The sequence below is a fragment of the Lodderomyces elongisporus genome, chromosome 4 (genome assembly GCF_030384665.1).
Source record: "Lodderomyces elongisporus chromosome 4, complete sequence".
Lineage (NCBI taxonomy): Eukaryota > Fungi > Ascomycota > Pichiomycetes > Serinales > Debaryomycetaceae > Lodderomyces > Lodderomyces elongisporus.
The window spans coordinates 1,240,437-1,266,657 of NC_083676.1; the positions used below are offsets into that span (position 1 = coordinate 1,240,437).

The 26,221-nt window shown below is 38.5% G+C and overlaps 7 protein-coding genes across 7 annotated transcripts; 2 read left to right on the plus strand and 5 right to left on the minus strand. All coding sequences in view use genetic code 12, as the record gives it.

The window, feature by feature from the left end:
* Positions 1 to 154: 154 nt before the first annotated feature.
* Positions 155 to 1,915, plus strand: PVL30_003611 (uncharacterized protein; the record flags this gene model as incomplete). Its single annotated transcript, XM_061119494.1, has 1 exon — positions 155 to 1,915. One exon carries the CDS (start codon positions 155 to 157, stop codon positions 1,913 to 1,915), a length of 1,761 nt encoding a protein of 586 aa, XP_060975477.1.
* A 6,201-nt stretch (positions 1,916 to 8,116) lies between these two features.
* On the minus strand, positions 8,117 to 11,854 carry MRR1 (Citrinin biosynthesis cluster MFS transporter mrr1; the record flags this gene model as incomplete). Its single annotated transcript, XM_001526160.1, has 1 exon — positions 8,117 to 11,854. One exon carries the CDS (start codon positions 11,852 to 11,854, stop codon positions 8,117 to 8,119), a length of 3,738 nt encoding a protein of 1,245 aa, XP_001526210.2.
* Positions 11,855 to 12,747: 893 nt separating this feature from the next.
* Positions 12,748 to 16,749, minus strand: PVL30_003613 (uncharacterized protein; the record flags this gene model as incomplete). Its single annotated transcript, XM_001526161.1, has 1 exon — positions 12,748 to 16,749. One exon carries the CDS (start codon positions 16,747 to 16,749, stop codon positions 12,748 to 12,750), a length of 4,002 nt encoding a protein of 1,333 aa, XP_001526211.2.
* A 431-nt stretch (positions 16,750 to 17,180) lies between these two features.
* Positions 17,181 to 18,356, minus strand: RTC2 (Putative vacuolar membrane transporter for cationic amino acids; the record flags this gene model as incomplete). Its single annotated transcript, XM_001526162.2, has 1 exon — positions 17,181 to 18,356. One exon carries the CDS (start codon positions 18,354 to 18,356, stop codon positions 17,181 to 17,183), a length of 1,176 nt encoding a protein of 391 aa, XP_001526212.2.
* Positions 18,357 to 19,288: 932 nt separating this feature from the next.
* Positions 19,289 to 21,547, minus strand: FAA2_3 (medium-chain fatty acid-CoA ligase faa2; the record flags this gene model as incomplete). Its single annotated transcript, XM_001526163.1, has 1 exon — positions 19,289 to 21,547. The coding sequence occupies one exon, from the start codon at positions 21,545 to 21,547 to the stop codon at positions 19,289 to 19,291; it is 2,259 nt and encodes a 752-aa protein (XP_001526213.2).
* A 2,416-nt stretch (positions 21,548 to 23,963) lies between these two features.
* Positions 23,964 to 24,415, minus strand: SGF11 (SAGA-associated factor; the record flags this gene model as incomplete). Its single annotated transcript, XM_001526164.2, has 2 exons — positions 23,964 to 24,257; positions 24,383 to 24,415. The coding sequence occupies 2 exons, from the start codon at positions 24,413 to 24,415 to the stop codon at positions 23,964 to 23,966; spliced, it is 327 nt and encodes a 108-aa protein (XP_001526214.2).
* A 343-nt stretch (positions 24,416 to 24,758) lies between these two features.
* SEN54 (tRNA-splicing endonuclease subunit sen54) lies at positions 24,759 to 26,207 on the plus strand (the record flags this gene model as incomplete). Its single annotated transcript, XM_001526165.1, has 1 exon — positions 24,759 to 26,207. The coding sequence occupies one exon, from the start codon at positions 24,759 to 24,761 to the stop codon at positions 26,205 to 26,207; it is 1,449 nt and encodes a 482-aa protein (XP_001526215.2).
* Between the last annotated feature and the right edge of the window lie 14 nt (positions 26,208 to 26,221).

Genomic DNA, 26,221 nt, shown 5'->3' on the forward strand with positions numbered 1-26,221 from the left:
ATTCCCGAGATTGATTGAACGAAACCCTTGATAATTTGGAACAAAGGGTTTATCTACCATAAAAACATTTCACCAAAAAGTTTAACACCAAGTATATCACATATTACATTCAAGCAAAATATTATTCCAAAAACTTGAAAAACTTCTACTACAAATGTCATCTTCAACAAAAGATTCTAAGACCTCTAATCCTACTCCAAGGAGTATCAACCCTGGTCCAAGTAAACCAGACCTTGCTGGTGTCGACTCATCTTCAATTTCCGGGCAGTCTATTTCTACCTCGGGAAGAGCCGATATGAGCGAAGGTGAAGATGAATCTCCTGGTTTGAAAAGGACAGAAGCTCCTCAAATAAATCAGGTTGAGATTAACGAGATCTTAGACTTGAAATCTGAGATGATGATGATGCAAGAGCAGATGAAACAAATGACTGCTATGTTTAAAGCCGCTATGATTCAAACAGTCCCGCAACTTAGCACTCCTGTACCAGCTAGGAACGATGAGGCTAACAAGGCCCAGATTTCGGATGATAACAACAGCATAACCCTGCCAACTGACGTGCAAATGAAAGTTCATCCGGAAGAACACACATTTTCACCAGGACGTAACTTCCCTACCTCGAGGCCACACTCACTCGCTTCACCCTTGACTCACCAATCCCGTCAAAGTGGTACTCCTAGTGCTTATGGATCTGATAGATCTGTTGCATCTTACGATGGTATCCTTTACCATGGAGAAGTAGTCCATAGCGGATTCTGGGTTGAAGGCCATGAAGAAGCTTGTCAAATCATAAACGAGGCAAGACAGAGGTACCCTCATGGGGAAGACGTCAGGGTAATTCCATACATTCGAGTCCCAGACATAGCTGTCGAAAAGGCATTCATGGCGTACTACGACAAACTCCTTGCCAAACAAGGGAGAACTCAAAATGACAATATGGCACTCGGTCAGTATGACATTGCAAAACGTGTCCCTTTGAAGTTCTCCGATGAGGAAGGTTTCATGTTCTGGTTAAAGTCGGTTTTGTGGCACAAACACACCTACGGTGTTCCTGATAAGCTCATCATTAATGAGTTAAGGAACGGAGCTAATTTGACGAAGTCAGAGTCGTTGAAGGACATGATTGAGATGTCATGTAAGAGTGAGGGCCCCTTTGAACAACCGGTGGTTGATTACTTACCTATCTTGGGCAATGGGGGCACTCCTCCAGAAACGAACCAAGTTACTGATGTTATGACTGCTATCCATGATGCTTTGAAAAAGAAACATAATCCTAGAGTGAAAATGACCATTATTGGTATTGCTGTCAAAAAGTATTTGAGGATCACCAATACATCTCACCTAGCACAGGAAACATGGATCTCAATCTTTAAGACCCTTTTCGAAAGGATGGGTAGTGTCATGGATCAAATAATCATGTATATGACCCCGGAAGTTAAAATCGAAAAGCCGGGAAGGACTGGACCAATAGTCACGTTTGAAGATGCGTCGATCATAAAGATTGGCCTTGGACTCCTCAAGAATAAACCTAACGATAAAATCATTCAAGGTGTCAAATCATACGATTTGACATTTGAGAGGATCTGGGATGCTGTTAATGCAACATTTCAAACGAGGATGCATCTTATCTCAGATGACGAAGAAAAAGATGCCGGTACTACACTGGTGTCTAAAGGTGACAAATCACAAAAGACTACTAAATGTAATTTTTGTGGAAAGTACAGACACACTGTTGATAGTTGCCACTTATTGGTGACTGCTTTGGATGAAAAGTTGGTAAAGAAAGTCGATGGGAAGTATTACTTAGCAAACGGTGAACCGTTGGTCATGGATTTCTATAAGTGTCCCCTTTTAAAACACCTGAGCTTGAAATCTCTAAGTTCTAATGCGAGGCATCGCACGCCCCCAACAAAGTAAGTCCAAGGCAGCACAAGTTATGGAGGTAGAGGTTATTCCTAAGAGTACAGTCACTAGTAACTCTAGAGAAAATACCCACCACGAACGATTACCGACAGAAGTGATGCAATCTAATTCTCATATAATGTCTGATTCAATAGATGAAGTGATTAAACCCGGACCCATCATGATTGATGACGTCCCGGTTTACTTGGTGCACGCAGCCAATGCTCAATCTGCTAAGAAGGTAGTGAAGGATTGGACTGCGAAGAAAGCCCATCTCCCTAGCTCGCGAAAAGATGCTCACAATAAGTTGAAGGCTGATAAGGTGAAACAGCAACTCAATGCAGCAGTTAGACAACGGCAGGAGATGGAGAGAGTGGAGCGTGAAAGCGCACCTAGCCCTGTAACAGAGCAATCTATGCAGGAGTCCCGACGGGAATTAGACACTGAGTCCCCGCCGATCGGAGAGCAGTCTCCACCCTATGACTCACATTTACCATTCCTGGAACTCCAGTTTCCAGATGAAAACATAGACGTAGACCCAGACTACGAGTATGAAGAACCTAGCTCGGCTGGTATTCGGTTCGAACCCTCCGCACTGACAATGGATAGGGAATTAGAAAACCTAGCCATGGAGGACACCGTAGATCCTGATGAAGAGTTAAAGTTATTCCTATCCGAAGGAAAAGGAATTGAACAGACTTCTACGCCACCGGAGAATGGAAACATGATGAGTCACCCTCAAGAAGAAGTGCCTAAGGTGAAATCTGACGTTGTTGTTAATGAACCACTTAATGAGGAACAGGCAAATGCTACCGCTGATGATGGAGTTGACTCCCCAGTGGCTGACGATTCAATTAAACTCTTTAGTGTCGAAGACATCTTGAGAGAGAATCAGCTAGATGAGCTTGCCAAATTAAGTGCAACGTCCGACCAACCACACCACCTTGCTGACGATTCCACTGATCCACAGCGGAAAAGTCAGCGCCGAGTACGTACTAGTAAATTGACCATACTAGACAAACAGGCTGCATTCAAAGATGCCATGAAACATAACTTCTTCGTGTTTATGGATCTTTCGAAGTATTTGGGAATGCACGATGATGCTCGAGCCATGATGAGAGAAAGTACTAAAGCTATGTTGGTTGACAGAGATGTTTTGCAGAAAGCCCTTAAGGATGGTATTGCCAAGTTCAAGAAGAAACCAGTTGTTACTGAAGTAAATCTGACGACCACTTCGACAGGCTACCACCAACCAGGGGTCACTCAAGAACTACTCTGTTTCCCCGCATCCATACATGGCCGTAGGATAGAAATGAAATACGACACCGCGGCCCAGTTGAGTTTGATCAACCCGCAAACACTAAAAGGGTTACCAATTAAGCCTTTTCCCTTGAGCCAGCCAGTATTTGTTCAAGGTGTTAATAATGACACCAAAGCAATTACTCAGGGAGTGTTTTTAGATGTTACTGTCCATTTCATCTCCTTACCTGCAATCCTCTATTTGCACGAGCAAATTCCTGTTGGTCAGGTACTACTCGGGTTGCCATTCCAAGATGCGCACAAACTCTCCATTGGGTTTACTGATGATGGTGATAAACGAGAGTTACGTTTCCGCGCGAATGGCAACATTCATAAATTCCCTATTCGTTACGATGGGGATTCTAACTACCACATCGATTCATTTCCAACTGTCCAAGTGAGTCAAACCGTCGTCATTCCTCCCCTTTCAGAGATGCTTCGACCTGCATTTACCGGGTCTAGGGCGAGCGAAGATGATATTCGGTATTTCGTGGACCAATGTGCTGAGGTGTCTGATGTCTTCTACATTAAAGGTGGAGACCCTGGCAGACTTAAGCCTGAAATACACCCTCCCGTTCGTATCAACTTGCGAGATCCGAATGTTCACTGGCGGATGAAATCGATCCCATTAGGATCTAAACGTACCGCTGCAGTAGAGATTCTCCAAGAAATGATACGACAGGGGCAATTGGTCTATAGTGATGCGACTTATCGGAACCCATGGTTTCTCATAAGTAAGAAGGATGGAAGGCATCGATTGTTGATTGACCTTCGGGAACTCAACAAAAATGTGGAGTTGGAAGGGGGTCACCCACTCTCCGTGGATGATCTCACTACAGAGATTAGTGGTTGTTGGTTTATAAGTACTATTGATGTGCAGAATGCGTATTTTCAAATACCATTGGATGCTGCTACTAGCGATGTTACCAGTTTTAACAGCCCGTTAGGTTTGTTGAAGTATGCTGTCCTTCCTCAAGGATATATCAATTCAGTAAGTGAGTTTAGTTCTATCTTACAAAAGATTTTGAGCCCAGTTGCGAAGGATGTGATGTGTTTTATTGACGACATTGCCATCGTGGGTCCCAAAGTAGATGAACTTACCGACTCACTGGTTCGAGAACACCTAGATAAGATTGTCGAAGTGTTCCGTCTTCTAACCAATGCTGGCTTGAAGATTAACCCTGCGAAGTTAAAGATCGCTGTACCTGAATGTGATTTTCTTGGATACCATATTTCACCTGCAGGGAAAACGTTAATTAGGGGTCAAGTGGATGCATTATTGAATTACCCACTCCCTAACACGGTCAAACAGCTAGAAAGTTTCCTTGGCTTGGTCAATTATTACCGACAGTTGATTGTAGGGCATGCTGAGTTGACTGCTCCCCTCTACAACTTAGTCAATCAAGCAAGGAAGGAACCCAAGCATCAGATTCATTGGGATCCTACAACTAAGCGGTTTTTCCACCAAATCATCACAGTACTAACCAACCAACCGATTCTCCAACCCCTTAATTTTAAGGACCTCATTACTGTCCACACTGATGCTTCGACAGACTCTTGGGGTGGTGTGTTGCAAAACACCAATGCGGCTGGAGAATCGAAACTAGTCCTGTGCTATTCTGGAAAGTTCCATGGTTCTGAAAAGAACTATACTATTTACGAAAAGGAACTTTTCAGTATTTATAAGACGTTTGATGCAATCCATCCACTCTTGTTTGGATTTACTGGGGTCATTCATTTGTACTGTGACAACAAAGCTCTTGTCCTTGTGATGAATAAACCACTCGATAATTCACACTTTGTAAATCGGGTTTACAAATGGTTGAACTTCATCAGGACCTTCAACTATCAGATCCATCACATTGATGGACTGAAAAACATCATTGCCGATGCTCTTAGCCGATGCCACACGTCTACTCCGCAGACTGATCATTATGAGGTCAGAGAAGCTATTGCCGAGTTTAGGGCGAAGTTGGATCCTAAAGTACTAGCAGAAGTTAATGTTGTTACCATTGAAGCTGAGCCTAATAACAGTTATAAGAAGATCCCACTTCAAGCGCTTAGAAAGTACCTTGAGGCACGTACCATTCCCGTTTCGCACAACGCACCTGCTGACGCCAGACGTTTCATCAACCGCGCACTAGAGTTCTATTTACATGATGGAATCCTTTACAAGTTAGGTCGGACCGGTTCATACACTCGACGCGTCGTTTATGAGAACAATCAGGTTGAACACATATTCAATCTTGCTCATAGAGATCGTGGTCACCCAGGAGTTGAGACTACGTTCAATCTAATAAATACTGGATTCTACATTCCGAACCTCTATCGCAGACTTGCCGACTATATCAAACGGTGTGTTTATTGTCAAAAGGACCAACCTGCAACTAGGCAGCGGGATCCATTGTACTTGAACTACCCGGCTGGTATGTTTCATACAATCGTCTGTGACTGCGTTAAGCTCCGTGACGCTACTGTTGTCGTTGCACGTGACGAATTTCTGGGATGGCCCGAAGCTCAGGTTTTACCAAAGGTTACTGCAGAGGCAGTAGCCGACTTTATTTATTCAAACTTTATTGCTCGTGTAGGAACCTTTAGTGTTTTGAAAACCGACAATGGTCGTGAATTTCACAATGAGGTCCTCCAGCAATTGCTCTCAAATTATGGCATTTCTCCATCTTATTCTGTACCGTACCATCCGCAGGGGAATGGGATGATCGAAGCGTCGCACAAACGACTTATCAGATTCATCAAACTGGTTCCAGAGAATAAGAATTTGAGCAAAGTTTTGAATGCTGCATTGTGGGTGGATCGTACTACGGTTCGTAAACGTACGGGATTCACACCACAATACTTGGTTTTTGGATTTGAAGGTAATAATCTGCTCCAATCATTGATGCAAACACCATCTGATATACAACAATACACGGAGGACGAACTATTCAAGTTCCGCGTTGGTCAGTTTTATTTCCGTAAACAACAGGAAGACTCTGCTAAGGAAACTCAACGCCGCGATCGGGATCATCAGAAGGAAGTTTTTGACAAACGTTATGACACTAATGTACCGATCAAGAAAGGAGACTTAGTCTTAGTTTACGATGCTGCTACCAACAAGATGGGCTTGAATTGGTCGGGTCCTTTCGTTGTCCGGAAGGTGCTGTCGAGGATTTACTATCTTAGTAACCTCCAAGGCATTCCCATGAAACGTCAGTATACTAGGGAGATGTTGAAACCGTTTGTTGCCGCTCCGCTTAGTACTACAAAATGATTTTCTACTTTGCAGGGGGGGAGGCCACAACGGTTATCATCAATTTGTACAGTTATTTTACCTCAAATCAATTTTTTCCGAAATGCAATGAAAATAAGGCCGTATCGCTCATTCAGACTCTGAAGGGGGGGAGGATGTCACAGTGCGACACACATTGGACGCTCTGTGCCCTCGTTTCCGCTAAGTGAATATTTGGAGAATATTGCACGACATAGGAAACTTGAAACTTCAAACAAGATGAGTTTATATAAATAGGAACGAGAAGTGGTAAAATTAACTTATCACTATTATATAGAAATATCGGTAAAATATAGATTTTATACGGTCAACTACATTGAACACAAATCACTAGGTGAACGTGCAGAGTGTATACTCTCACGATTCTCCTTACTAGTGACTTTGTATGAGACAATTTACTCTCTTAACTTATGAGCATTGAGACCTTTATAGGTGCGATCATTGACAATTACACTTAGTTGGAATATAGCCTATCAAGTCACGAACTCAAACCGCTGGTATCGGTGAGCTACCAGCTCAAACCGATGCTCAGCAGTCGTACACTTGTTACTTGTGACAGTGCTATGCGACACTATGCTTGTCTCATCCTCCCTGCATCGACTCAAAGGTTCTATCTCGTCATCTACATTATAAAAAGAAAAAAAAAATGTCGCCCTTTTTAAATCCGTTGCATATGTGGAATTGATGATATAAACCCGATAGGTTTTATCTCCGATAAAGCGCAAGGCATTAGGCCAAATGCACGTCACGCCATCACCAAAATCAAATTGATATTTCTGTTTTCTTTACTTTTTTTTGTTTACAATAACTTAGATTCCACCTTGATAGAAGAGAAATTGCTACTCAGTATAATGTGAAGTGAGGTGAATACAAAACCTTTTTTTTTCTTTTGGTGCATCATTTCAATTCACTTCATTTTTTGTTCCCTTTCTTTCATTTTCTTTTGCCTTTTTATCCTTCGAAATTTAGTCAATTTAATTATGTTCTTTGTTTTTCTTTGTTTTTCTTTCTTTCTTTCTTTCGATTCTTCACTTGCTCTTTGACTAATGTTCCTCTATTAGCACTTAACCAAGAGTAGAATCGGTTCTCGGATAGACATCCGATTGCAATTTAGTCAAAATTAGCTTAGTTTTAGCCACATTTCACAATTTCTTGTGAAAAAAGATTCTCGGTAATAAACATCTTTTTGACAAATACAGTAATAAATACCGACAAAGAATGATTGTCAGACATTTTTCTATTGTTTGCCTAATTCGCGCACTTTAAACGAATTCATCTCTTAGTTACTGCCATACATAATATATACATACATATATATATGTATATATATACAAAGTTATAAGGATTGATATATACATTGATATAAACACTTCCATGACAATCAAGTACAAGGATTTATAATTTTTTTCAAAACGGCGTACTTGGCGTCTAAAACGTAGCATGTGCAGTTTACTTTATGAGCGCTTAAATAAATTATTCATTCACATAGTCTCTTAAAATTACTTAATATTACTTATACTAACTTATAGTTTGCTTTAGTTTTAATCTCTTTTTCATTAAGTGAGTCTAGATCGCTGACTTGTCCTTTGCCAAAAAAAGCAAATCTACGATTCTACACTTCAAGCAACAGTCTAAAGATTAAACATTTGATCAAACGGCAAATCTGCAAAAAAGTCCAAGCCACCGTAGTCTTCATATCCACCTAACCCCATTGCGCCCTGGGCATTGCTAAATCCTGGAGTAAGTGGATTCTCTATCACCATTGGTGTGAGACCAGTATGTGATGCTAAATGATCATGTTGCCCTTGTGAACTTGCCGTTAATGTGGAACCATGTATTCCTGCATTTGATGGTTGTCTACTCCATCCAGGCAAATTATGTCCATTATATGGCGTCCCTGGTTGAATAGTCACATCATCGCCAGCATTTGCACCTGAGTTTGTTGATGTACTGGGAAAAGGTGACTGAGAAGCAACTTGCGGCGGTTGTTGCTGCTTAACATCATTCTTTATTGACAACATCTGCAACCAAATCTTATCAATCTCTTCGCTGTTTACAAGGTCGAGGCCAAACTCATTGGCGAAAGTCTTTGCATCAACCGACAAATTCGATGCTGGAGTAGAGTAACCCCCAGACTCCGACGCACTGTTTTGACCATGCAGGGTAGACGAAGTACCCATAGATTCAGGCGCAGACGACAACGATGAAACACTATACTGATGCTTAAACAGCGAACAGGATACATGATCACAAAATTCATGGCCCTGGATGCTAACTTTGCCTAAAGTGCGTAAAGCAACTTCACACATTTCAACCATTTCTGAAAGCTGATGAGTTGAAAACTCTGGAAGACGCAAGTTTTCTGAATTCAAGTGCGCTGGATGCTTGTAGAAATCCATTGTGGTAATCACTTTTAACAAGAAAGTGTGGCTCTTTGTCAACTTCCATGCATAAAAGTACCGTGTGCTGAGTTTTGATACAGCAGCAATTGAGACCTCGGCGCATCTGGTGAGACACGATGAGAATTTACACAATTCTCTATAGTACTCATAATATTGATTATCGGCTGAGCATTTATCTTTATGATCAAGCTGAGATTTCAAAAAATAAATTGAGAGATTAACCCTTATAATCATGGCAATAAAGATCTGATTGGATTTGTGGATGATCTGCTGCAATTTTGGATTGATAAACATATCACAAATAGCCTCACTGTTACCCATGAGCTCAAAGTAATGTGGCATAATCTCGGTTGCGGCAATTTTGAGAATTTTTTTAAGGTAAAAGAACGATAACTGCACATCCTTATGTTCATAATGAAGGAATAAATGGAAATAAACTGAAACGAAAAACGATTTTATCGAAATAAAATACTTTGCAGGAAAATTTCTTGCAACAATGTGTTTTTGAGGATCCTTTACCACCAAACAATCTTTTAAGGAAGTAAATGACTGTGAAAAGATTGCTTCATACTTTGTGAGCAAGTTGCATAAATCAGAAACTTTAATCCTCGCCTTCACACTCAAAATCAAGGTCAAGATTTCTTTTAAATGATTGTTCAATTTTGCGCCTGATCCATACCAAATATTTGTTACGTAACGGTCCAACTCTTTGTCGTAAAGATTCTCGTTTCCCTCTTCGTTGAATGGCAATTCTGTATCATAACTATCGGGACTTATTAGCATCTGGCTTCCGTAAGAATAAGCCGAGTGGACATCTGACAGCACGAGTAAATACCATATTTTGCGTCCTAAATGATTCATCCTTTTATTTTCCAACTCACCTGGAAATTTGTTAGGTTCACGATTTAACCCTAAAGAGTAGGCCATTTGTAAAACCAAACCGCCCATTGCATTTGTATCAGCCCCCTCGCCATCATCTCCATCTTCGGGAGCAAACATGTAATATAACTTTATAAATAGTGCCAACTGCAACACAAAAATGGAAGTTCTTCTTAGAACGTCAAATTGATAAAGACACGAGGTGGCAATATCAACAACATTTATGTCTATAGGGTTCTGCATTAAATACTTTGTATCCTGTGCTTTTTCAGAAGGGTCAGTCGAATTTAATCTTTCTTCATTAACCAGTAATTTGTTTGAAAAAAGAGATAAATATGATAACCGCATGACAACAAGTAAAGTCCCAAATATAGCAAGATCAAGTCTCCGTTCAATCTTAACGTCTTCAATTTTAATATCTTCATAAGATCTGGGCCCAATTATTTTCTCTACCCATTCCACAAAGTCATGTTGATCGAGAATAGGCATAAAAGGGTAACACCATGCAAAAAATCGATCAATAAGCTTCCATACGACTTTTTTCTTAGGTAACATTTGCCTAATTCTTACAAGTAACTGCAACTCACAACTGAATTGTCCCTCATATAACGTCAATCCCAAGGGAAGCATTTCTTTGTTCAAATCCCTTTTCATCTTTTCCCTTAAAATATTATATGGCACCACATCTGCATACCCACCTTTTTGTAACATTGTTTTCTTGAAATGAAGCTCTGATTCTTTTGGTTCACTTGTCACGAGTTGCGTGTTTTCCTGGGTTACTTCATTACTTCCTGGGCTAAAAACAAAGCTGGTGGATTCTTTTTGCTTTGCAATAAATTTCCAAAGTGCTCGCAATGCGGCATCTTTATTCATAAGAGATGACCATGCAAATGGCCCATAGCTTATTCTCCTAAAGTCCTTACACAATACAGACGTGTAGTTTTCATAAAAATTAATGGTTTCTGTGTCATTTAAGTAAGGGTTAACATCAATTAGGCTTTTTTGCTTAGAATTGGACATGTTGCTATGCGGAGAATAACCAGGTGATGCATGGCTAGTTTCAGTATTAGCATTGGAGAAGCTGTTGTACGATGAAGACTGTTCCCTGAAATTTATAGGCGGCAACTGTATACCAGTAGTACCTGGTGAACGATCCCTTGCATTTGATAGTCTCTGTGTAGTTGTAAATTGTGGTTGACTTGTTATTCCAATTGGATGTGAAGAACCAAACGGCTGTACTGGACGTGTTTGTAAAAACCGTGGGCTCTGAGAAATTGGTGGATTTGGTAGCCTTGGGGCTGCTGTTGACAAAGGTGGCATTGTCTCACAACCAAAAGATAAGACAGCATCGGATCCAGATTTAAACCCAAATTCAGAACCAGTCCGACCTCCATACAGAGAACCGTACGAAGACCTAAAGTCAGATCCAGTGTTCAGCAAATTGTTGGATAGTGTTGGTTGGGCCAGACTCAAAGTGGACTCTATCGAGGCTAACTTTTCCTTTAAAGCCTTGAGTTCTTGTAATGACGCATCTACGTCAACATCATTGGGTTTCAGCACCTTATTAGGGTGGGAAATTTCTGAGCCACTTCCCATGCTACTGCTAGTGGTACTGCTAGAGTTACCTCTAGTGCCACTGCCGGTGCTCGTATCTGTACTTGAAACACCATTTGTTTTTTCTCTTTTACGTTTATTGCTATTTGCATTATGTGAAGTTTTTCCTCCCATATTAGCAGTGTTGAAATTCATAAACTGAATAGGTTGACTAGCACTTCTTTGATACAGTAAAATAGGCGGGTTTTGGCTATTACTCAGATCATTTTGTGTTCTTTCATTTGTAATGGGAGATTCATTTTCGTAAACACAAGGAATTTTGCGGCGACTTTTCAAACAATTGGTACATGGCCATGTTCTCGAACATCTAATTTTTCGAATTCTGCAATTCTGACAAACGTTACTACTCCGCTTTTTCCTCTCCAGTGTGGTTTCGCTTGCTTCAGATTCCGTACCGGGTTTTGGTTTTGAAACATGTTCCACTTGAGTCGGAGTAGAAGTTTCCTGTTTCTGGTTTTGCATGTCAATGCTCATTATGACCAATTTCAAATCAAAAATTTGCCGCTCGATTATAACTGTAAATTTTTTTTTGCCTTGGCGAATCAAACGAAACTATATTTTTACAAGTATACAGCTTGGGATGACGTGGTAGGCTCCTTTAGTATGAATATTCAAACTCTTCAAGATCTCTATGCCCTTTAAAAATAAAGCTTATTTTTCTGTAAAGATGAAAAGTGTCGATAACTCTTGCACGATTATTTCAACACAGCCGATGGCGACCTCAACCTTGCTGTGAAATGTCTAAGTTGAACGGTTTCTTTTTTTTTTCTCTTTTTTTTGTTTTTTCCTAAGTTAAAAGCAAAGGCAAAATGGAAAAAAAAAGTAATAATAACTAAACAGACCTGTTTGTAGGCTTGATAACAAAAAGCCAAATTTTTTTAGAATAACCTGCTATCAGATTCACCCGCTTTGAAATCGTAATATTCTTAAGGAAGTTAGATGAGGGTGAAACAGATAATGCTCGGGTGATTTCCTAAAACTGAATTAACGGATCCGCGCAAATACTATTTTTCCAAATTTTTTCTCAAAAGTACACGACCGATGTTTGGTCTGTGTTGTTGTTATCACGAACGGCGCTTTCAATAGTGCGGAAAATTAAACACTTCTTTAGTTCGTGCAGCGTCGTCGCATGATTGCAAAAAAGGAACGAACAAATTGAAAATCAATATATATATTAATAAAGAATATGGCAACAGTATGCCAAAGAAATAACGAAAAAGAAAAAGAAGAAAAAGAAAATACTGAGAAAAGCAAAAATTTCGTAGATTTATTTGAGATTACAGATTTTAATTACATTATAGAACAAATTGAACTTAGAACCATTAAATCTTAAAGTTGATAAAAAGATATAACAGAAAATAATTATTCTATAAATCAAAAAGTTTCTCTAATGGTAGATCCTCAAAGAGGTCGGTGTAATTGAAGATATTTGGCGGCGGGTAAGAATATGGATGCGATGGTCCGGCTTGATTCAAATCTGGAGGTTGAGGTTGAGATTGAGGCTGATGACGAGTTGAAGGATGAGGTTGAGGCTGAGGCTTTGGTTGATGTGCAAGATGAGATTGAGACCGCGGTTGAAACTGAGAATGAGAATGAAATTGTGATTGTGATTGTGTTTGTGATTGAGACTGATTTTGAAGCAGAGGGGAAAATTGCTGCGGAGGTTGAAACAGATTTAATGATGGGAATGGCAGTTGCATCTGACGACGCGGCTCACCTTCAATAGACTGTGATTGTGTTTGTAGATGAGCCGATTGTACTCCATTAGCACTCATTGGATACATTTGTGAACTTGATGCATAATTGATGCCATCTGTAGGTATATTGTAGTTTCCTATCAGGGAAACTTGGCTATTCAGACGCAAGTGGTAAGGATTACTCATGTCCCGACGATTGTAACCTTGTTCCAAAAACCCATTCAGGTTATTGGATTTGAGTGATAACATTTGTAACCAGATTGAATCAATCTCGGCACTGTTGTCAAATGTCATATCTTCAAATCCAGCAAAAAATAATCCTTTTGGATCTGTGCCTGAAAGTGGGGAAACCTCATCCACGGTCTCACCAGAGTTTGTTTCAATAGTTTGACTGGAAACAGTTGACAATTTTTCAGTTTTTCCAAATTTTTCAGTTTCTCTAGTTCTTTCAGTTTTACTAGTTTCTTTAGTTTCTCTAGTTCTTTCAGTTTTACTAGTTTCTTTAGTTTCTCTAGCTTCTCCAGTTTCTCTAGCTTTTCCAGTTTTTCCAGTTTTTTCAATTCTCTCACTACTAGTAGGAAATTGTTGTCTTTGCTCAGTCCCTGTCAGTAAACATGTTGACTTATTGTTATTTCTGTGGTTTTCTCTCGCTGGATCACCCATTTTAAAGATACCTGGAAGATCAACCTCTTCACAGTAAGTAAAAACCAATTTTTGTAAAATTTCCAACCCCGAAGAAGCAATATTGTTGAGCTGCTGAAGTCTTCGATAGTTTGGGGTTGGGAAATTCACAGCTTCTTTATGCTTCGCCTTATAAAATTTGGGGCTTGTGGCTATTTGCAAGTAATAATTTTGAGTCTTTACCGCCTCCCAGGCCAAATAGTATCGACTACTCAACATCGACAATGCTGCAAGGCAAACACGGCAACTCTTTTCCATCAATGTAATAAGTGTGCTTGTTTCATCAAGTAATTTTTGAAAATCTGGGTCATGTTGCACTTTTGTCTTGTTTGTTGTTGCATTCTCGTCATTTGATAGTCTCAACAAAGAAACATTACTGACAACTATCGCAGTGAGACACAAATCGCTAATCTTGACAATAATTTGAATTATACTAGGATTGATAAACAAGTCAGCACCTTCACCAAATATTTCTTGACTTTTTGTGATCAAGGCAAAACTATAAGGAAGGTCCTCCAAGAAAGCGAGTTCAAACTGCTTTCTTAAATAGAAAAAACACAAATCCTTATTAGATTTCTCGTAATGGTTGCACAAGTAACGGTAGTTGATCATTAAAAACGCATTCATTTTGAGTAAAGCTTGTACTTTCATCATTTTACTTGTACGATATCCAAGCTCTTTTTCTTCCAATGCACTCATATAGTTGCTCAAGTTGCCCAAAAGTAACTTCACCCCCTGTTCCAAATGGTTCAAGTGATTTGTTAGCTCCATTACCTTGACTTTTCCTTCAACATCCAAATATAGCTGTGTCAACATGCGCACTGGCCCACGTATTAATGCGGTTATGAATGCAAAATAGAAATAACAAGTCTTGTCTATTTCCTTATTTTCCAAATTAGAATTTTGCTCGGTATAGTATGGCCTTTTGGTATCATAAGATTCCTTACGGATCAGCATAGGCCATCCATAAGCACAAGTCAAGCTTTGTTCCGCTGAAACCATGAAATACCACATTTTTCGATATAAATTTTTCAATTTCTCATCCTTTGAGACTGTGACTTTATCAGGTTCTCTATTGAGGCCAAGCATATAGCTCATTGCAATTAAATTACATGTCTTGATATGACTATCGCCGCCATCGCGGCCATCGCCTTCTTCAGGAGCATAAGTTCGATAGAGCCTGAGGTATATTGCGCATTGTAATGTGGGAATACAGACTTGTCCCAATTTTTCCAAATGATGATAACAAGCCAGTGCAATATCCGCTGTATCAATGTTAACTGGGTTTAGAAGAAGATACTTTTTCTCAGCAACTTCCCCAGTGGGTGCCGGGTCTGTTAATACCTTTTCATTATGAAAGCCACGATTGTGAAACAAGGACAAATATGATAAACGAAGAATAACTAAAAGAATCCCCAAATTAGCAAAATCTATCCGACTACTGATCCTTATTTGAGGTTTCACTTCCTGATACAATTCTGGGCCAATAATGTTTTCAATCGCGGAGACAAATTGGCTCTCAATAATGAATGGCATCATGGGGTACAACAATTTCAAAAATCGTTTAAATAATAGCCAGATAACTCGTTTTTTTGGAATGACCGATTGTATTTGTTCGATCAAATTGCTTTCCCGTTCCTTCGCGCCTGTTTGTACACTCAATCCTAAAGCAAAAGTTGTAACATTAAGTTTACCTGATGGATTCTGTACATCTTTGAAAGGCGTAGTAGTAGCGGCATCAGCAAGCGGAGGAGGAGGAGGAGGAGGAGAAGAAAGAAAAGAAGAAGAAGAAGAGGAAGAAGAAGAAGGAGCTGTAGTCGATGGTGTTGTGTTTGCTTTTTTGGTTACCGCTGTTGTATCCCCACTTTTTCTTTCCTTTTCCCCCTCTCCTATCGTTTCATTTTGATTTTCTTCTGTCTTTGCTTCAAAGATGGACAAATTTTCGCCATCCATAAGCAAAGTGGATTTGATCCTCGCATCTTTTGGAAGCATTAATTTCCTTAATGGATCGTATGTGATTCCTATACTTGCTCTCTTGATATTCTCCAACTCTTTTTGCTCAGAAGCATAGCTTCGCAATGCTCGCATGGTTGGCGAAATACGCAATAGGTAGGACCACGATAACGGTGAGAACATTTTTGGTTTGTTCAAGTCGTTATAATGTGATTTTTCTGATTGAAGTTCAATTGTCTCATCAGATCTGAGGTACGGGTTAATACCGAGTAAAGATCTTTCAGGTCGAGATAATTCAGAAAGACGAAGCTCGCTGGTGACTGACATGTCTGTAGAGTATTCCAATACGGTGTCTGTGGTGACATTTTCCAAAGGAACATAACCTGGCCGTGATTCTTCGTGTGCGGAAAAGATAACATGTCTATACGTATTGATTGATTTGTTGTACACTAAATCAGCAGGTTTTGCTGATTGTAGGTGGATCACCTTGTTATTGTTACCTTGTGGTTTGACTAGCTGTTCTTTAAATTGCAGCTCATATGCTTTGACTTTAGCTTGTAAAGCTTCCAACTGAGACTTACCAATCAAAACACATACATCGGGGGAGCGCTCACGTGGGGTACTTTCTAAGAAGTTGTCCTCAATCTTTGTAGCTACCTCTCCTTCATAAGATGCGCCCGAGATTGAAGTTATGGGCAAGGTTTCTACCAAAGTTTTTGTTCTCTTTCTATCCAGCTCGGCTGATATACCCTCTTTTTTTAAAGACTTTCTTTTTTGTTTCTTGTTTAATCGCTCATCATATTGACATTGATCAACAATCCCCTTTTTCTGGCAAGTATCACATGGCTTACCTCTCGAACATTTCACTTTCCTTCTCCGGCATGGAAAACACAGTAGACTAGCTCTATTTCTTGTCTTATGGGTAACACTATTTGTATTTGTAACTAAGTCTGGATTTGGATTTGCATCAGTATGACTATTTTGACCGGGTATTGTAAATTCATCGTGTTGCTGATTGGGTTCTGGATTTTGATACATTTGCAAAAAAAGGAAAAGGAAAAAAAAAAATTCAAAAATCAAAAATAAGAGAACAGAAAAAAAAAATCAAAAATCAAAAGCACCAAACACAAATTTGAGTTTGAATTATAATGTATTCGTCTTTGTCGAGTGAACAGCTATGTATTGACTGATTTAAAGATGCTCAAATAAGATGATAAGGTACTGCTTGTCTATGATGTGGTTGGTTGTGTTGCAAAAGAATTGAAACATGTATCTCAAAGATGTTTCCAAAAAAAAAAAATATATATATATATTATTACCGAGGGTATTTGGGTAATCGCACAAAATCTAATCTCCGAGAAAAAAACGAGGTCTAGCCGGTCTAAAAGTTGCATTTGTATATATCTATATTTATATATATTTATATTTATATATTGATATATGTACCATACATACATTATTATATAACATTACTCTATATTTCTATTTGCTCCATATGATGTAGTATTGACGTCACCTTGGGAGTTGTTAAGTAAGGGCTCTGAAGCAGAAGATGGCCTACTTATACCGGCATTGACACATGCGCTATTGCACAAACTGCTTTCTTCATCTCCTTCGTCATCATTTGCAAAATCTTTATTGTACAAAAAGAATTGGATGAATATGGTAAAGTCCAATCCCAAGGTGCCCAAAGATCCTGCAAGCCACGAACTGTTAACCCAGAGATAATGCCAGCTCATATCGATTGACAATATCGAAATGACATATGTCAAATTACCTAAGCATGCAAAAAGAAAGAACATAAAAGAGATTCCTTCGCATGATTTCCTCTCGTAGTTCAAAACAATTTGTGGAACTCTTGAGACCAAGTAGAGAATGGCACATAGCCAGCCAAAAGTTTGCGCTAACGGGTCGTAAACCAAATCTTGTGGTTTATGAATTTCGCCTGGATGCTTTCTTTGGTGGTCTTGGTCTTTCAAGTAGGAGATGTACCATCCAACAATTCCCGAAACAATGACAATAGCAACCATTAGTGAGTTGAGCAAAAATGTCAGAGTGTTGCTAGATTTAGGTGGGGTTGACACCGATGATGACGACGATAATGATAATGATGTTGATGATGATGCTGCTGGTGGTGCTGGTGGTGGTGGTGCTAAAAGTTGTGTATTTGCAGCTTCCAAATCTTCTTGTCTCATATCGGAAGAAGCTCTAGCTGAGCCATTTGCATTGTGGTTATGATGATGGTGGTGATGGTGATGGTGTTCTGGCAAATTTTCATTCATGGGGTTGGCCGGTGACAAATGGTACAAGTCTGGCTTATTCTTAGCTTCATCGGCAACATTGGATGTACCATTTCCATATATTAAACATTGCCATAGTAACACAATATCAGCCAAAGTGTAATACACGGCAAGTACAATCATGGTTGGCAACACCCCTTGAAGCACTGCGCCAAGCACGTTAAACACGTCACCCGCAAGCCATAGTATAATAAATGTTAACGATAAGCCTTCAGATGATTTTCTTGTAAAGTTTTCATAGATTTGTGGAGCGAATACAATGATCCAACATGCGAGGGAGATGGAACCAGTGATCCCGCTAATTGCTTGTGCGTCTAATATGATCGGTGCTGGGGGTGGAATCATCATGGGAATCCAAAAAAAAAAAAAATGAGAAAGGGGGAAACGAATATATTTGCACTATTTGTTTCTGAAGTAAAACGACTGATGATGTATCCAACAAGTTTGGCGAGTGAAAGTGGAAAGGAATGTATATAGAAAATGAAACCTGACAGAGAGAAAGTGGAAAAGAATTTTTTATATTCTTCTTTCCTTTAAAATTAAAACCAAAAAAGAAATTAGTGGGCAAAAAAAAAAGGCAATTTCATATTATACATTCTCCACATACACTCTATGGCAACTTTGGGTCAACGTAATTTTTTTTTTCTCTTTCTTCCGCTCAACGTTGCGCGAGATGCGGCACTCCGCAATTCTTTTTTTTTTCTTTTTTTTGATCAGTACATACTATTGTTGAATTTATGATGACTCAAAGTTTCTTTTCTTTTCTCGTCTCTCTCTGTCTCTCTCTCTCCTTTCCCTTTTCATTTTTGCAACCAAATGGCGGAAATCAAAAAGAAAAAATAAAAAAAAAAAGAAAAAAGATCAACAACGTGCTACCAAATGAATTCTTTTAACTTCATTATTATTTTATTTGTTCACTCGTAATCCATGAAAAGAAAACAGCTGCTGCCGACATGGTTCAATTCCGTTTAAAGAGGCAATAGGTGGAGCTTTTTGGTTTTCTTTATTTTTTTTTGTTTCTTTTTTTTTATTTCTTTATGTTTTTTGTTTTGCAGAAATAAAAAAATTAGGGTAAGAGGAGCTATTATACTTGTCCAAAAGAGTGGGGATAGTTACAATGATACGTTTGCGATACATTTACTCTACATTTGCAATACATTTGCAATATATTTACAATACATTTACAATACATTTGCAATACATTTACAATACATTTAAAACTAGACTTATAATATTTCTAAATCAATTTGGATAGAAAACTTTGGCATACAAAGTTCCTATAGTCTTGCTGCTTGGTGTTTAGCACCGTGGATCAACGACTGCTCAATCTCATACAATTTATGGAAAACATCAGCAAAAAACCGTTGCGCAATTGGTCTTCGCAATTTAAAGGTTGGTGTTACGACATCCCTTTCAACTGTCAATGGATTGATTTCAATATGAATATTGTGCAAAAGTTCAAAACCATTTAAATGTTGGCGTACATTGGAATTTAAATGATTGAGAAACTTGGTTTTTGCTTCGACTGAATTCATCTTTTCAAGCATCTCTTTAGGCAGCATCCCAATCTTGTTGAGACCAAAATTCTCATTAAGAAACTTGAGACCTTGTTCGTATTCAATCCCAACAACACCAATCAAGTATGGCTTAAGTGAATTTCCATGAACGTAAAGTTGACTAATTGATGGGTTGTTTGACAAATACCGGTTTTCAACTTTTTCCGGTGAGACATATTCTCCTTGCTGCATTTTGAAAAAGTTCTTGACGCGGTCAATGATTGTAATTCTGCCGTTGGAGTCCACTGTGGCAATATCTCCAGTATGAAACCATCCCTCCTTGTCAATTGCCTTATCTGTCTCTTCCTGGTTATAATAATATCCTTTGAACATCTGTGGGCCCCTAAGCATAATTTCACCTTGTAGCTTATTTATGTCGTACCCCATATCTGGAACAGCACGCAATCTAAACTCGCCGGTAGGTGAGATGGAGCCGCATGTACCTGGTTTTGCTTCGTATGCGTCAGTACACGTTATTGCAGCACCTGACTCTGTCAATCCATACAATTGTCGCACACCCATGCTTAAGCTGGCCTTGAGATATATCAATGTAGATGCAGCCACTGGTGCTGATGCCGTTTGGACCCAGCGCATCTGATCAAATCCAATAGACTTACGTAAATTTGCATATGGAGGGAAGGAATCAAACTTTGTGTGGAATCCGGTCGAGCCATCAGCTTTACCTTGTTGTTCAATCTTGTACTTTATAATGTCATTAACCGTTTCCTGCTCCTTGGCTGTTAATTGTTTAATTTCTTCTTTAATGAGAGTCTCAATCTTTGTAAGCAACCGTGGTACAATTGACATATATGTCGGTTTAAAGATCTTCAAGTCTTCAATCATATTTGTAAATGTATTAATCTTTGTTTGACCCACTGTAGTTTGTGGAAACCCCAAGTGGTAGCCATTGGTCCATGCAAAAGCACACGTTTCTCGTTCATACAAGTGCGTTAATGGAAGAAGGATGAATGCCTTGTCACCAAGTTGTGCCTGGGGCTGATAAGCAGTGAGAAACGAGATATATGCTGCTGCACATCTATGTGGAATCATTACACCCTTGGGTTTCGACCCAGTGGTACCCGAAGTGAATGACAATGTGAATAACGCATCTGGGCTTGGTGATAATTCATTTATGGGCTGTTCTTGTCCTAATTGCTCAACTTGTTGCAAATCTTGCACTTGGATACCCAAAGCGTTTGCTTTCAGCAACGCAACTTCACTTACAGTACTGATTGGATCCATTGTTACTATTGAGATCAATGCCTCGGTCTCTTTTGGGTATTTTTCTTTCAAGTTGAGCAATACATCGACTTTATCCGAAGTGCAAACAACAATGGGGGATTGGGTCAAGTGTAAGATATATTGTGAGACATCTGGACCCAAGGTATCGTACAATGCTGTATTTGTTATAGCATACGACGAAGTTGCCAAGTCGGTCAACACCCATTCTAACCGGTTTACGGCAAAAATGGACAAGATAAAGGAGCAACTTTTTTCAATCACTTGATCTTTGTTGTTGCATAGATAGTTGGGAATTCCATAACCTGACCAGTCCCTCATATGATTTTTGATTTTCCGATGTGATTCCAATTTGTCGTTCAAATATGGGTTGTTCAATAATGAACGAAGAATCCCTGCACCCAAATTGTTTTTCCGTTGCCAAACCTCATCATAAGTATAAGCTTCGAATTGGTCGCCTGATTGCTTTTGTTGGTAGTTGTATGGCCTTGCACTTAAACATGGTCTATTTCCATACTTTTTTGCAGCATAATTAAAATATTTTGCATGTGTATCTAGTTCTGGGTGTATTGTTGCAATCATGCGATTGGGTATGACCTTGTTCCTGAATGTTTTGGAATAGTTTGTGCTATCATGGTGTAGTTGTGGGTTAGATACTGAATTGTGAATGTCTTGTTTGAATGGCAATTGGGATATAGCCAAGTCAGCTGTAAAGTCGTGACCACTGTATAAGCTTCCCATTAGATTTGTGAATCTCAAAATATCAAAATAAAACAAAAAAACTAGAATTAAGTACTAAAAAAAAAACAGAAAAAATTGTAAAGTATACGAGGATTGGTTAATTATTTATTTGGTTGGCTCTTGTGGCTGTTTATAATACGAAGAAGAAAATTGACATTGAGATATTTCGTTTATAAACATTGCCCTTTCCAATCTATTTATACTTTGTTATCAATAATATAGATCATCAACGTTTACAAAGTATTTGTTTCTCCCCTTAACACACAAAAACAACTTCGACACAATTACAAGTAATGAGGGGTAACTTACTCCATCCGGAAACCAAGCGATAAAACAAACGAAAAAAAAAAAAAAAAGGAAGAAAAAAGGAAAAGAAAAAAAAACAAAAATATTTGAAGAACAAGTAAAGGTGCAAAGTGCTTGAACTTGGGGGCGGAATCAAAAAGTGCCGCTCAGCACCCATCCCCAACTATTCACCAAATTCTCCACATCTTGGTTTCATTTGTACCAACCCCACAAACCCACTCTTTAGCATTTTCTTTTTTTTTAAGACTAAAGAAAGTAAAAAACACTCCATATTCACTTAAAGACAAAAACAAGTGGAGAAAAAAAAAGGGTTGAGTCCGTATTGTAAAAGCTATCTCGTTTTATCAATTCTGTGGGTTACGAGGTTAAGTGCATACTTAAAAAAGCGGAATAAAGAAATAGAAAAAAAAATCAGTGCGGATATCGGGTAATTGGAAATTAAGGAGAATTCAGTAATATGGGAACAACTCCGAAAGCTAATAGAGATTCAGTAACCAACAGCTCTAAGTATTAAAGATTCCGAAACCAACAGCTCTGAGTATTAAAGGTTACTATGTGTTTTTCTCATTGGGAAAAGAATGGCATACGTAAAAGAAAAAAGCAAATTAATGTAAGGGATATTGAAGGAAGGAGCAAGAACAACAAAAGAATGAAAGAAAAAAAAAAGAAACAGCCAACACCAAGAAATAGGAATGAGTTCTTCAACAACATCGTCGTTTTGTTTGGTCTCCTCTCTTTTTTTCTTCGGTTATCCACGGCAATCAGTATTGTTGCCAACCCATTCTGCTTAAACCTAAACTGGACTTTGGATAAGAAAAAAAAGGTTGGTGTGTGGTGGTAGGTGGGAAGAAGAAGAAGAAGAAGAAGAAGGGGAGGAGCAGGAGCAAGAGGGGTAAGTACCAATGGCTTAGAGTATAATGTCTATTGTGGTCATAAAGTGGGGACATCTATTCTTTTCTTTTCTATTTTTTTGTTCTGTACTTTTCTAGCGCTATGTCAACAGAAAACACCACTTTTCGTTCCTGCCACTTTATTCACATTTGTCAATTCTTTTCCCCCCCACAAAAGCAGAGAACAAAAAAAGGTTAATTGCGCAACAACATTTAACAAACAACAATAAGAAGAAAGGAGCTAAAAAAAATATATATATATAAAAAAAAATTCGATGCAAATGGATGAAGCGAGTTTATATTGTGCGCAACCATCTCCACTTTCCTTATTGCCCTGTTCTAGCAAGTATAAATATTTTTTTGCTGCCACTTGTACATAGAGTTACCCACGGAAATCAAGACAAATTTATATACTAGATACAACCCTTACAAGAGAGATGTGAAGATAAAGAAATAATGGAATAATCTTCTTCATTGTTTGACAAAATAGAAGCAAAAAAAAAGCAAAAAAAAGCAAGAAAAAGCAAAAAGCAAAAGACAGAATAATAAGTTTGATTTATCTTGGGTTTGCAATAGATGTAACTATAGTATATGGCCAATATGAACCTTTTTAAAAGGTTAAGAATAGCAATTCATAAAGCACCTAGTTCTAGATGTGGCAATGTTTTATATTGAAGTCAAAAGCAGGTTACAGCGCGATAGACAACCTTGGTATCCCCAACAAACTTTTCTAAAAGATGTATTACCTTTATGCGTTTATCGTTTCCAGCTTTACGCCAATGCAAAGAGTAATCTCATCTGAAAAAGACGAATGGTTTCAATCCCAAAGCTTCTTAGTTGTAAAATGTGACTTTTTTTCTCTTTAAAGTAGCAACTTTTTAACAGTCTCTTTAACGGTTTCTTTAACAGTCTCTTTGATCAAGTCAAAGTGATTTAAATGCAAGACAGGTTTCTTCATTCCTCAATTATGTTACTAATTTATCCTTCCCAACCATCCAACTCTTGCTCCTTACATATCGAAACATTTTCTCTCCACATTTTCTATCCACATTTTCTCTCCACATTTTCTTCATCCAATTTCCTCCGGTGTCAACTAATTATCAAAAGTTCACGGTAGTGTCAGTTAACTGAAAGTCTTTAGATCAAACTTCATTAGCATACATCAAATAGCTGGACTAAAAATGGTACATTCTTTTCAATCACGCAAGAATAAGACATAATCACTTCCTCTTTCTATCCAAACATTTATTAATATGTTGAGCAAACCTTCCTCCTGCAATCTTTCTCCCACAATTGTCACACGAAAAATATCGTGACGCCTCTATTCCCTTGAGTTTGCTCCTATCCTGACCAAAGATATCCTTATTGGTATCTGCCAGTTGCAAGTTTGTCGCCAACTTATCCAATTCAGGGATTGAAACAGTTGCTTGTGCCATACAAGCATGGTCGGCAAAATGAGTCACAACCTGGTTCCTTATAATATTATTTATCATGTCATCTAGTAGTGAATTTGCCTATAACATTAAAAAAAAAGGAAAAATCGTTAATATTGATTTTGTTCCAACGTTGAAATTGTTTAATTATAAGAAACATGCAAAAAGAAAAGAAGAAAAGAAAAAAACGAAAAGCCAGAACATACTACCATTCCATATGTGACATTTTCATTGGCCATGTTTCTTAGAAACAGCGATTGGTTGCAAATTATAAACAGATGAGATTAAGATCGATAGAGTAAAAGTAAAAGTAAAAGTAAAAAAGAAAAAGAAACAAAAAAGATAAAAGTAGAAAAAAAGAATAATTGATGCGGGAGAGTTCTCGACCTTTGCTCGCAATCAAAATAACGTGAAAACAGAAATGGGACCAAAAAAACAGCATCAAACAGAGATTAGAAAAACAAAGAAAGGGAAAAAGGAAAAAGAAAAATGGAAAAGAAATTAAACACTACTTTATGGTGCGGCTCTCTTGTGATGCTTTCTTATGAAGATAATATTAGTAACACATATAAATACGTATAAATGTCACACAACGTATATAACAACGACTACGACGCCGATGACGACGACGATGGCAGCCAAATAAGACCTTCGAAAGTAATCTTGGAAGATGATGATGAAGTTCAAGACTGGAAATTATTAGGTCAGCCCCAAAATCGTGGCCCACAAGCTTCCATATGCAAGTCATCTTCAATAACAACAACAACAAAAACAACAACAAACGCAACTGCTGCTATTGCTACTGCTACTGCCGCTGCACCACTGGCATCATCCTCAATTCCACGACGCGGAGAAAAAGAGTTTGAACCCGATGGCACACAGGTTCAGATATCCTCACTTGAGGAATCTCAAAATGCAATGTTTAACGCACTACTGAATACACGGGGTCACCACTTGAGACAGAAACTTGTTGGAGTTTGGTCTATGCGTCTTCAAGAATGTTTAATATTCAATATCAGAGGGAAATTCTTCCAAGACATGGGTGCTGCTAAAGGATCAGTAGTATACTTGAATGCCGTCGAGACGGTGTACTTGTGTGAACGTGGAAGCTTAGTTGTGTACTTGTCAAATGATGAATTTGATCTATGGCTTACGGGCAGTATGGAACCAGAGGATTTTGATGTTGAAACCAAATTGATGGCTTTGGATTTGGAATTTTTATACTGCTTAACAAAAATCAATTTGTCGAAGTATCTAGTCTACTCGCACCTCAAACGATTAGGCTATATTGTGCTTGAGCATCACAATGAGATAAAATCGGCATCGGAATTTGACATTAAAGAGGAAACTGAGTTGGAAGACGTATCATTTTGGAAATTACCAAGAAAATGGGGAGTACTATCGTACCCAGCATTGCATAATAGACATATGTCCACGGCCAATTATTTCAAATATACGCCAATATTTAAAGCCATAGCTATACAACATTTGAAGATAGCGGAATCCAAAAACAGCCTGCAGCACTCTAAATTGCAATTAACTTATAATGTGTGGAAACCAACACCTTCATTTTCCAAGAAAAACCCACCAAAACCAGATTTTCAATTAGTTGTTGTGGATGCAGAAAAGACACCTATGTATTTATCGTACGCACAAATCAATAATCTTCAACAACAGTTGGCACAAATAGAGGTACTGGATAAACTGCAAACTAATAAAAACCCTAAACCATCAGTCAAAAAGAAAGAACCACGCGTAGAATCCAAGAAGCAAATACAAGCAAAGAGGAATGCAGAAAGGCAATCCAAATTGGATATTTCCATACAAGAGAGAAATACGTATTTGAGGAAAAGAGATGAGAGTTGGAAAAATGGATTTGATAAAGTGATTGCGGCAGTTGTAAACCAAGGTCTAATAAGTTTTGTTCAGTTGTCATCTGGCAATTTCAGGTGTTTGGAAAGTGACGCAAAAAAAGTATTGGATCTGATATATCCCGAAAGAGATCATTCGTTAGTCTACAATGAAATATGAGAATAGAGTCTCTA